The 13219-nt window shown below is 38.7% G+C and overlaps 1 protein-coding gene across 11 annotated transcripts in view; it reads left to right on the top strand.

Annotated features, from left to right (window-relative positions):
• DENND1A (DENN domain containing 1A) overlaps positions 1-13219 on the top strand; it is a 527524-nt gene that overhangs the window by 297509 nt on the left and 216796 nt on the right. For all 11 annotated transcript variants that reach the window (XM_070452577.1, XM_070452573.1, XM_020872163.2 and 8 more), the window contains one exon: positions 5593-5693. In XM_070452577.1, the coding sequence (XP_070308678.1) occupies positions 5593-5693 (101 nt within the window). The remainder of the gene's footprint in view (positions 1-5592; positions 5694-13219) is intronic.

Here is a 13219-nt window from a genome sequence, read left to right as displayed (position 1 = left end):
CCAAGCATGGAGGAAGGCTGTACCCTCCACAGTCAGGTGATGGAGATGAGGTGATTGAAAGGTGGTGCTTCCCAGAGACCACATGAATCTCGGGTGCACCCGTGATTGCAGCGATGAGAAAGCAAGACCAACTTTGAGACAGGCTGTTGTCCTTATACTTAGTCAGTATGGCTAAGGAAAGTGAACTGGGGCAGAGGAGAAACATGCTTTATGTCAAAGGATAAGCAGTGTCTCTAGATCGACGTTGTCAAAACAGAGTGGGGACAGGTATCATGTAATCTAACCTCTTGTTTTCTATATTGAGACTCAGGAGTGGAAATGACTTGCTCAGATCAGAAAGAGATTTAGTGGATACTCCATGAAAGTGTGTGAAAGCCAGACTTTCCAGTAGGACTTTCCAGGGCCCAAATGGGAATGTAAACCTTTCCCTTTAACACTCGTTAATTCATTGTCTAGAATTTCTTATGGATTAAAGATGCTACACTACCTTACTTAAATGTAACTTATCCTCAGGAAATGATCAGCTGTGTTTGTTTTTAAAATCATTTTCTGTTAATTGGTATTTTGCTTTAGATATTTGATCATCTAACAGCATGGCAAATTCTACATAATTTGGCCATGCCAACAGGGACAATATGTCACCTAGTTCAGAATCCTGAGCCTGGTGTATTGGCACAGTATAGACACTCAAAACATTTGTAGTTAACTTTTGTGTTGTGGAGGTGCCTATTATAGTCTGACAAACCTGGAAATGTCTCTTAGTCCTGTCTGTCACTTATGAGCTGTGTGGCCTTGGGTGAGTCATTTCACCTCTGAAACTTTTCTTGTCTGTGAAGTGTGGTGTTGAATACATATGTGTACACACACACACACACACACACTCCTACCTCTAAAACAGTGTTTTGCAAGATCCTAAACACCCAGGGGCTTCCCTGGTGGCTCAGTGGTAAAGAATCTGCCTGCCAATGCCTTCAATGCAGGAGACGTGGGTTTGATCCCTGGGTAAGGAAGATCCCCTGGAGAAGGGCATGGCAACCCACTCCAGTATTCTTGCCTGGGAAATCCCATGGACAGAGGAGCCTGGTGGGCTACAGTCCACGGGATTGCGAAGAATCAGTCACGACTTAGCGACTGAACAACAACAACAAACCCCCAGGTGGCGCTAGTGGTAAAGAACCCACCTGCCAATGCAGGAGCTGTAAGAGAGGAGGGTTTGATCCCTGGGTCAGAAGATCCCCTGGTGTAGGAAATGCCAACCCACTGCAGTATTCTTGCCTGAAATATCCCATGGACAGAGGATCCTGATGGGCTATAATCCATAGGGTCACAAAGAGTTGGACACAACTGAAGTACTAAAGTGACTTAACACATAAAGCCCTAGCAAGGTGCCTGGCACATACACTGTTGAGATTCCTTTTTTTCCTTAATGAGAATCTCTCTACTTTTATTCCATGTTAAATTGCAGGATTCTCTTAGGAATCAGTTGAATTGGTATCTAAGATTGTGACAATCTGGGTATTATCCCTAAGAAATACCTCAAATTAAAAAAAAAAAAATGTCTCTGATTTTTCAAATGCTATCCTTGATTGCTCTTCATTCATGTCCTACCTCCACCGCCTCTCCTTTCTCTGCCTTTGCCTCAAAGGAAACTGTGCAGCCAAAAAGAAAGCTCCAAAATCAGACTGACCTCGTGCACCTTTAATTGAGGACAGAATTTGCTAAAAGTGCGTCCAAAAACCCACCAGTGGTTTACTTTACAATTTGTGTCCTGGCTAGACTAGCTGTTGGCTGTGTAATTTGTCTAGTTTTGTCTAGAGTCTTAGACTATTCAGCTGCTTTAGGGCAAAATCTTTTGGGGTGTCATTAAGTGGGATTGATAATTGGCTTCTGATGAATATTCATTGTGACTAATGACTTTGGGCAAATTTTACACATACTATCTTTCTATTCTCCCACTGAGTGAGATTTTGATAGGATCATTTTCCTCAACTTGCACTTCAATTAAATATTCACAATACCCCTTTGTTGATGACAATCCAAATTATATACTTTCAGTACTTTTAAATTTTGTATTATGTAAGGAATGAGCATAGTCCTTTAGGACTCTTTTTTTTTTTTTTTTTTTTAAGAGAGTTGGTTTTAGAGGTTTTATTTTTTTTAAGTGGCTAATGATAAGGTATGGAATATATATTATTTCTGATTAAGCAGAGATGTGTCATAATGCTTTTCTGTGGTCCACTTAGCCATTATTTCTAAGAAATGATACACATTGTGTGTATCATTTAGTATTTTGGAAAAGAGCCAAACAACTCTTTTTGTTTGTTTGTTTGTTTGTTTTTTAACCAAATGGGTAAGAGCATTTTATTATAGCTGCAGAGATTTGGCACTGAGAAAATCTCCCAATGAAAGTGATGATCAGACATCTTAAGAGTTTGATTTTTAGGAGGGATAAGTAGTTTTAAAACCTTGTCATTTAGCTTGCTAGGTTTTTTTGTTTTTTTTTTTTAGGCTAAGGAGACATGAAAAGGACATTGTCTGAAGATAAGATCCGTGCCACTGTGTTGCTTGAAATAGGATTTAGACTCAAACCAATTTAAGCTAAAAAGAGGCCGGTATTCAAGTTCTGTCTGAACCAGGAACATTCTATTAAAAGACTTTTTCAAAGAGAATTACCGGTGAATACACGTGATGATGATACCTTATATCTAGGTGGCACTATACAGATTTTTAAGTGCTCTTATTTATTTGGTGTGTTGTAGAGTTACAGAGTAGGCTATTATTAAATAAATGGATGGATGAGTCCATTGACTTGATTTTCCAAAGTAGTGTATTTGTATGTCTAAGCTTACTGTTATTGTTTTGGAATTTGAGTCTTATACCCTATTCTCCGAGACTCATGAAAATGGTGGTCCGGAAGCTTGAAAAACCAAGCCACTAGCTGTCTTTATGAGTATATTCTAAGTGGGAATTGTTTTTTATTTATTCAAGAAATATTGCATTACCTAGCACATAAACATGTATATATGTGTTTATATTTACTATGCCACTGAGCAAAAGAGAGACAGAGTCTTTCTGCCCTTTACAGTGAGAGGACAAACTCACACAGTTTTAATCCCATCAGTGAAGGAGACACATGCCCAGTGGAGCCATGCAAAGCTTTGCAGAAGAAGATAGTGAACAGACTCTAGGGGCATTGATCTGGGCCTGTGGGAATACAGAGGGCAGGAAAAGGAGTACATATATAATCCTAAATCTGCAAACAGTTTATTACAAGGATAAACCTGGAGAAGATAGTAGGGACTGTGGCTGGAGATGCGTCTCTATAGGTAGATGGGAAGCTGAAGACACGAAGACATGCCTATTCCAGGTGTGCCCCCAAGCACATTCAAAGCAGGATGTTACATGACTGGACCTGCACTTTAGAATGAGTACTTTGGCACTTGGTTAAAGAATGGAGAAGAAGAGAGCTGGGACTAAAGGCTGATGTAAACCCTCCAGCCTGACTTCAGGGTGGAGTTGGAGTAAAGTTGGTTCATCTTCCACTCACTCAACACCAACAAAGATTTTTTATCTCTTCCAAGCCCAAAGATATTAGTCATGTATAATATGACAGACAGCCTTTTTTATGTGGAAACCTACCAAAATGGGTTGAGAAAAGATGGATTAAACCTATAAGCCTTGTCAGAGTCACTGGGACTTGCTTTTGAGAGTTTGTTGGGTGAGCTCCTGTTCATGGCATGTACCTGATTTAAAGAACAGGGTCTGGAGGGAAAAGGAGGGGAAAAGGTAGCAGCCTTGGGTTTAATACACAGCACTCACAACTGTGAACCATCAGCAGAATGTCCAATTTAAAGCTGTTCATGTTACACTAACCTCTGGGATTCTTTTAACTGGGCCTTGCCGCGTCACTCTTTTGCCACGTAAATGTCCTTCTGTCAGCAAAGGCTGGTTAACAGCTTCCAAAAGAAGCAAAGTCCTCATGGGAACAGGCTTCCCAGAAACCAAAGAAACATTAAAGAAAAAAGACAGAAAGAAACATGTGTTGTTGGCTTTTGTCGCTTCATAGCCCTATCTCCAAAGGTGTTGGTTTTTTCCTTCTTTCACTGTATTGAATTTTGTAGCAGTTATATTCCACTGTATCTTTGTTTCCTAATTTTTCTGTTGTATCAAATACTGATTGTATCATATATGTAGCTCTTAAGAAAAAAAAGAAATATGAAATAGAGACAAGCCAAAAAAGGAGGGAGTGGAAGGATGTTAGTAAACAGTGTTGGAGCCATTGATTAACTCTGTGGAAAAAATAAATTCTCACCATAGCCCTTAAACCTAAATTAATTCCAGATGGATTAAAGAGTTAAATGCTGAGGAAGAATTTGGAGGACTTAGTATAAAAACAGTGGAAACCATCATGAAGGGAAGTATTTGCCCATGTAATTATTTAAGCTTTCTCTTTATCCAAAAATTCAAAGAAAATTAAATAAGGATAAATTATTTTCAAAAACCCTTAGAAGAGATTACTGTCCTTTGCATATCCAGAGTTTACTTCTAAATCAATTAAAATATACTAAATTCTCTTTAGAAAAAGTGGACTAAGAATATGAACAGATCATTTACTTAAGACATATAGTTTAAAAAAAAAGAAATATAGTTTAGAACATATAATAAGATGTTCAACTTCAGTCATGGTCAGAGAAATAAAAATAAAATGAAGATAGGTACAATGAGGTACAGGGAGGCCAGCAGTTCAGTACTTGGCTGGGGGAATATAAAGAGCCTCAATCCTTCATCTATTTATTATATGAATACAGTTATTATATTTATATTGCTATATTTGTTAAGTGCCTTAAAATATTTGTAACCTTTGTCTTTAATTTCTTCATGTAGGAACCATATATAAAAGTTATTGAGTTGATCCAAGTATACAACTTAATGATAGAAGAGTGGTTAAATATGAGAAATTCGTTGGGTGACATTAAAAGATATTTTCTAAGAATACTTAAAGATATGAGAAAATGCCAGCAAATGATATTAACTTAAAGGGAAAGTTAACACTGTATTTACAGTAATCCTGATTTTATTAGAAAAGTCCATATATAGGTAATGGGTTTCCCAGGTGGTGCAGTAGTAAAGAATCTGCCTGCCAATGCACAAGAGGCAGGTTCGATCCCTGGGTCAGGAAGATTCCCTGGAATAGGAAATAACAGCCCACTGCAGTATTCTTACCTGAAAAATTCCATGGACAGAAAAGCCTGGCGGGTTTGAGACCACGGGGTCTCAAACAGTCGAACATGACTGAGCATACGCATACACATATATGGATAATATACCAAAATGTTAAGTTATCTTCAGATGGTGAAGACTTTAATCTTTTTCTCCAGTTTCTAAATTTTCTACTGTCCTTGTATATTAGCTTCATAATCATGAAAACATATATATTTTTCGGAAAATGAAGCTCTTATTAAATAGTTTGAATTAGGGTTATTGAGTTATTTTAAATATGTTGATAAGTATGTATTTAATTTTATTGTTGAACTCAAATGAGTGTCTCCCAACTTTGACTGTTTAGCTCTGAATCTCTAATCTCTGTTACAGTTGACTGCCTGCATCCACGGGTCTGCTGCGATGCTCTACCCCATGTTCTGGCAGCATGTGTACATCCCTGTCCTGCCTCCACATCTGCTGGACTACTGCTGGTAAGGCCGTTGCTCACCCTGTCCTCTGCTGTTCCTTCTCCAGAGAATAACCAGGCATCTTAGGTCAATAACTTGTAATGCAGTTGGTGACTGTAAATTAAAAATACTAACTTCAAAGTGATCTGAATTTTAGATCACCAGATTGCACTGGCCTGTTTGTTTCCAAATAGCTTTCATATTTGTCATGGCATTCTAGAGAGTTCAAGTGGATAGATAATACCTTCCCCATTCCTTGGTATAGGGAAACCAAAGCACCAAATAGTTGTGTGACTTTTTTTTTTTCTTAAGACGAATTGGAAACTGGTGTCAGGAACAATTGAGATCCCCAAGGTCTTCAAGTTTCAGCTGTGCCCTGGCACGTTCTGTAAGACTTGCCCTCAGCTGTGGTTTGGGAGTACAAGCCAGGCTTCAGAACACTCTTTTGCGAGGAAGTCTTTTGAGGGGAATTTCACTACTGAGTGAGATGTGTTTTAGTTGAAGAAGGGAGGGAGGCTGACTTGGAGTTCTTCCTGGAAAAGACTTAGCTCTGGGTCTTGATGCTTCAGGTAGGAACTCCAAGGGGCTCGTGTGTGCAAGGATTGGTGGAGCTGAGAAAGTCATTGTAGTCCCTCTGCCTCTCTAATGGTACAGCTTTCACTTTCAATTACTTGGAAAATTTTGATTGCTAAATTGTCTAGTCTAAAACCAGCAGCTCAGAGTCCCAAAATTGAAGATGAAAATGTTCGGTCAATAACATCAGTGATAACAATGGTTGCCACAGTTGAATCTCTACTGTGCCTCCTGTCCCCTCACAACTTACTGGACCATCTCTTTACATCTGTGATCTCATTTTATTCTTCCAGCAACTCTGTGAGACAAGTATTATTAGCTCCATCACAGGTCAGTAAACCAAGGCCTCAAAAGGTTTAGTAACTTTCCCTAAAATAGATGTTATTGTTGTTCAGTCACTAAATTGTGTCCAGCTCTTTGTAACCCCACAGACTTCGGCACACCAGGCTCCCTGTCCTTCTCTGTCTCCTGGAGTTTGCTCAGATTCGTGTTCATAGAGTCAGTGACGCTATCTAACCATCTCATCCTCTGCTGCCCTCTTCTCCTTTTGCTCTCGGTCTTACCCAACATCAGGGTCTTTACTGATGAGCTGGCCGTTTGCATCAGATGGCCAAAGTATTGGAACTTCAGCATCAGTCCTTCTAATGAATATTCAGGGTTGATTTCTTTTATGATTGGTTGGTACTCTCAAGAGTCTTCTCCAGCACCACAATTCAAAAGTGTCAATTCTTCAGCACTCAACTTTCTTTATGGTTCAACTCTCACATCTGTACATGACTACTGGAAAAACCATAGCTTTGACTGTAGGGACCTTTGTCAACAGAGTGATGTCTCTGCTTTTTAATACTCTGTCTAGATTTGTCATAGCTTTCCTTCCAAGGAGCAAGCATCTTTTAATTTTATAGCTACAGTCCCCACTATTCCATTTTATAAAAACAAACAAAAATTATGTGTATGTGTGTGTGTATATATATAAATATATATATATATATATATATATATATATATATATAAACACAAAAATTAGATACATACACACAAACAAACATATAGAGAGGCAGAAATCTGGAAGGAAAGACACCAAAATGTTAACAGTGATTTGTGTTGTGGGGGAGAGAGAATTCTGCATGATCTTTATTTTATTTTCCATACTTTCAAATATTTTTAACAATGAAAAAGTATAGTTCTATAATTGAAAAGTTCCATTAAAAAAAAAATCCATGTTTATTCTGGCCAGTTATTACTTCCAGTCACCATCTCAGGTCCCAGCCCTCCTTTCTTGATTGCTTAGAGGATTTTTTAGCTTTTTCACTTTTTCCTGTGGAAGCTGACCACAATCCTCTTTTCGGCTTCCTCTCAATCTCTAACCCTCTCAAGGACTGTTACCAGCCTGACCGAGAGCAATGGTGCGGCAGCTCTAACCGAGAAGGGAAGACTTAGCAAGGACGGTTGCCAAGCCCTTGTCATCCAAAACTTTCACTCTAAAAGCTCACAGTTAAAAAAATAAAATTAAATTAAAAAATAAATAAAAGCTCATAGTTGAGGCTTGTTAATTTTTAGAGCCTGAGTGAGTTTTGTGATTAGGCTCCATATTGGAAGTTTCTGTTTGTATGACTGCAGTCTTTGTCCTGGTCTCTTGTTTTCATGAAAGAACTTTTTGACATTTGACCATAGGATGATTACAGGCCTGTGGGGATTGGTATCTGTTTATTAACTGCGAGATGTAAGAATGATGAAAGAAAAGACCCCAAGAGAAAAAAACAGATCCTCTATTTAAAGGCTTGATTTGATCACTGTCAGCCTGCTACCACTGCTTTGGTCAGAAACGACAAATGTCATGAAATTTGAGTCAATACTAATAACTTTATTCTGCTGTGCTTGGTGACTTTCACCACTGTGGAGTTTAGTCCTTGGTGGTAAGAGCCAGCGGGGATAACCAGCATTTTAAGTAAAGTGCCAGGAGCCTGACACATGTAAATTTGAAGGAGGTTTGTTCCTCTGCAGATGATTTAAATGTTAAGTACGTCCCCATGCAGGGGATACACGAAATGGAATCTGAAAACTATTATCTCCTGTAGAAATGAACTCTCAATTTACTCACTGCACAGGAAGGGCAGGTCCTAGTCATTTTCACTGCCAGCAGGTGCCCTTTCTATGCATAATAGACTTCGCAAGTGTAATTAACACATGAGGACCACTGCTGCCAGTTTTTCTTCAGGTACATGCTGCTAGGAGTTTTCAGGACAACAGTGTAGGCTGTAAGAGCTTTTTACATTACACTTGAAGATGAGGTGTTCATTGACTTCTGGACAAAGACATGCTAAAATAGGGTTGAACCTAGACCCTACTATTGGTTTCATAGATCATAGTCCTTGGACCCAGAAACACCAAGAGCTGTAACGTGGGCCTTTGGTAACACAGAAGCCAGTATAGCAAAGCTGTGGGATGCAGTGAATACATGGAAAGTATGATGCTGAAACCGAGCAATTATGTGGAAGACTAATTGCACATTCACAAATACAACAACCAATTATCTAAGTTAACTTTAATTAGAGCTATAATCACAGATTTTAATTATCTGAAGAAAATCCATTTAATACAAATAGTCTGCCTTAAATATTTCCCAAATTAATTTTGTTCATGTTCCTTCCCATTTTTGGAGAGACTGGTAGAAAAAGTGTCTGAGCTTTATATTCAGAGAGGCTCAAGTTCAAATCCGTTTCATCTCTTAATAGCTATGTAACCATTAAAAGTCTATTTTACCTCTCTGATCTGACATTTTGTTTTCTGTAAAATGGGTTTGATTTACCTACTTTGAAGAATGGCTTTAGAAATTAGAGATACTGATATCAAGTGACATATAGGGGCCATTTAGTAAATGGTAGTTGCTCTTATTATGGTTATTATAAACGTGGGACATGGGTTTTGGTTTCCAGAAGGTTTTATTCACATCAAACGTTTTTCTTGTTTCTGCTGCCTTGTGAGCTCAGGGAAAAACTTTATAATTCATCTTCTCTTTTTACCCATCAGATTGTTTTTATTTTGATTTTTTTTATTTAACTTGGGTTATTGTATGGTTGTTTTCATTTGCAGCTGTGGCATAAGAATGAAAAGAAAAGAAACAAAAGCAGATGGCAGAGAAAACGAAAGGAGTAAGACATTTCCAGCCCTTATGAATATTTAAAAACATGTGCTGCTGGTTCCTTTCTACTTTAGAGCTGTGCCATTCTCTTGATTTTGAAAGTGAAAATGAGAATGTTCCCTACCTTGGCTGATGGCAGTCCTGACCTCTCCCAGCATTGGAAGAGCCTTCGTATTTTGGGGACAAAGGGATAGACTTGCTGATGAAAATCAGTATTCCCTTTCATAATAATAATCACCATATATGGAGTACAGTGTGAAAGTCAAGCTGTTTATAAACATTACTGCAGATCTTTAAAATCAAACTGTAAGGTAAATATTGGGTCTTCCCAGGTAGTGCTATTGGTAAAGAACTTGTCTGCCAATGCAGGAGACGTAAGAGATGCGGGTTTGACCCCTGGAGTAGGAAATGGCAACCCATTCCAGTATTCTTGCCTGGAGAATCCCATGGACAGAGGAGTCTGGTGGGCTACAGCCCATAGGCTGCAAAGAGTCGGACATGACTGAAGTGACTTAGCATGGCACAGCACAAGGTTGGCTCTATTGTATAGATTAGGAAACTGAAGCTCAGAGAAGTTTAGCGACTTACCCACCATGACACAACTAAGAAAGGGTAGAGCCTGCACTTGAAATCCAAGGCCATTTCATATTAAAGCTTTCCTTACTAATATCCTTTAAAGAATTAGAGAATAAGCTGTACCTATCACCAAGATTTTGTGAAAAAAATTCTTTACATAGGCTTTTTGATGACTGGCTAATAATTGTGGACTAATGTTATCATTCATTATTATTCATTCATTCAGCAAATATTTATAGGTCACTTATTCTGTACCAGGCACTATGCTAATTAAATGTTGCTAATAAAAGGTCCCAATAGAAGCCATATGGTATTCCCCATGTAAATTCCCTTTTTTCCCTTAGTTCTTCAGAAATAGTCCTAAATAAGGACCAAATCAGTTCTCAAATTGAATTATACATTTTGGTTATTCTGGACACCTGTTAATGTATTTACAAATATGTGATAAAATATTTCCAAAGCAGATCAGGACAAGTTCATATTCCCCCCAAAGGTCAGCCAGGCCAAGAGCCAAGTTAGTAGCTAACTCCTGATTTTCTTTGAGGGCATGATTGAACTAAAAAGTTAAATGTGCACAGTTACGGTTTGGATTTTGTATCCGACTTTGTAAAATTGATCATATTTTCTGGCATTTCTAGATGCCTCTGGAATTCATTCTTCCACTCAGAGTGGGCATGTTTAGATTCTCTGTGAGACATACTAGTTCTAGGCTCTTTATCTATACTATATGTGGGGTTCTGAATAACCCCCCTCCATGCTACATCATGTATTCCATCTAGGATTTTTATCACACAGTCTTAATATGCCTTTTTACAGGGTGCATAGTCCATCTGGATGACAGGGTAACAGTCCAGACACAGCTGTGAAACAAACAACTGGATGACTAGAGCTGGGTCCACTCTAATCTCTCTTCACTGGTGCCATGAAATTTTGTATGGGGAATAAGTTGATGCTAAAGTGAAATTATTGGTATTCTTGGTGTCAGTGATAGAAATCAACAAAGTGTGGTATAGTAGAAACAGAAAACTCCAGCTTTGGTTCTGGTTTCCCCATTTACTGTTTTGAGGGTGCTGAACACCTCTAAGCCTGTTTTCTGTTAAATGTGAATAGTAATTAGTAGCAAAGAACCCAGCTGCCAATGCAGGAGATATGAGACGCAAGTTTGAATCCCTGGATCGGAAAGATCCTCTGGAGGGGGAAATGGCTACCCACTCCAGTATTCTTGCCTGGAGAATCCCATGACAGAGGAGCCTGGAGGGCTACAGTCCATGGGGTCAGAAAGAGTCAGACGCAACTGAAGTGACAGCACTCACACACTGATAAACAGCCAGTGACCATAAAGAGTAGGTACTATTTTTATTACTGACTATATATATATGTGTGTGTGTATATTATATATGTGTGTGTGTGTTTATGTTGTTCAGTTGCCAAGTCATGTCCAACTCTGCAACTCCATGGATTGCAGCATGCCAGACCTCCCTGTCCCTATCTCTTGGAGTTTGTCCAAGTTCATGTCCACTGAATCGGTGATGTTGTCCAACCATCTCATCCTCTGCCACCCTCTTCTCCTTTTGCCTTTGATCTTTCCCAGCATCAGGGTCTTTTCCAATGAGTCTGCTTTTTGCATCAGGTGGTCAAAGTATTGGAGCTTCAGCTTCAGCATCAGTCCTTCCAATGAGTGTTCAGGGTTGATTTCTGTTAAGATTGATATGTATTTATAGTCAATATATATTAATATGTACATGTGCACACACACACACACACACACACACACACACACACACACATATATGATTCAACAATCCAGTGCAAGTTTGCAAATCCAGACAAGATGAAAGTGGATTAGGTAGACAAGTATCACTAAAATTCTTTTTTTTTTTTTTAAATTCTTTACTATATAATCAATTAAAATTGGATTCTAACACCTAAGCAAAAACTGTCTTTTCCATTTTGCAGCAAGTATTTATGAGTGCCTTTTATGTCTCTAGCACTGGACTAGAAAGACAGGGGTTTATAGGTGGTTCAGGACTTGAGAAAATACTACTTCACAAAAGAACTCAGGTGTCCAGGCAAAAGTTGGGACAGTTTTTTTCTGTTTCTTTTTTTAAGCTAAGAAGCATCAAGGGGCCATGATAGGTCCATTGCTCAGAGTGAGCAACCACTGCAGCAAGAACTTGTCTGGAAGGATAAGAGGGGATAAGGACCAGGATTTCAGTTTCAGAAAAAATAAGGAGGGAAGTTGGGTCTGTCCTGGACCTGATGGTTAGAAAGTTCACAAACAATGTGTGCTGGTTGAACAAAGCAAAATTATAGATTCCTGGGTAAATTCCTTATTAAAATTTGGCTGAACTTGACCTTGAGGTTTGAGCAGAGAGGCTGAGTGGTGGAAAATAATTCACGTTTGGAAGTCAAACCTCTGGTTCCAAATCCTGGCTGTGGTCCTACTGAATATATGTCTTTAGGTGAATCACATAGTCTCTCTGAATGTCTCTTTTATCATCCACAGGAATCTATAAAAAATACAGTTCTCCATAAAGAGCTTAGCATCAAGTAGGTACCTAAACAGAAATTGTTAAATGATGACAGTCACTGAGGCCTGTATTGAGATGCACCCTCATTTCCTTCAGCAGCACCCAAAACTGAAAGTGCCAGGAGCCTTTGGAGGAAGCTTTGGACAATTTCTGGATAAACTGTCTTCCTGGTGGAAAAATGAGAGAGAGGAAAGATGGCTCTTTGCATTATTGATGCCATAGATTTGTAAGAATATATATCTGTACTTTCTAAGTTCTATAGCAAAACTGCCTTTTCAGGTTCTCCATTTGATTTTTAAAAATTGAAGCATAATTCATATACCATAAAATTAATCCTTTTAAAAGTGTACAGTTCAGTGGTTTTTCATGTATTCACAAAGTTGTGTAGCCATCACCACTGTTTCATTCCAGATCCATTAGGTTTTTAATACATTTTTTATTGTTGTTAGTAAGACTGCATGGATCACAATAAACTGTGGAAAATTCCAAAAGAGGTGGGAATACCAGACCACCTGACCTGCCTCTTGAGAAACCTGTATGCAGGTGAGGAAGCAACAGTTAGAACTGGACATGGAACAACAGACTAGTTCCAAATAGGAAAAGGAGTACGTCAAGGCTGTATATTGTCACCCTGCTTCTTTAACTTATATGCAGAGTACATCATGAGAAACGCTGGGCTGGAAGAAGCACAAGCTGGAATCAAGATGGCCAGAGAAATATCAATAACC

Source organism: Odocoileus virginianus, chromosome 2 (genome assembly GCF_023699985.2).
Source record: "Odocoileus virginianus isolate 20LAN1187 ecotype Illinois chromosome 2, Ovbor_1.2, whole genome shotgun sequence".
Classification (NCBI taxonomy): Eukaryota; Metazoa; Chordata; class Mammalia; order Artiodactyla; family Cervidae; genus Odocoileus; species Odocoileus virginianus.
Note: the sequence above shows the minus strand (reverse complement) of the source record. Positions and strands in the feature narration are given on the sequence as shown.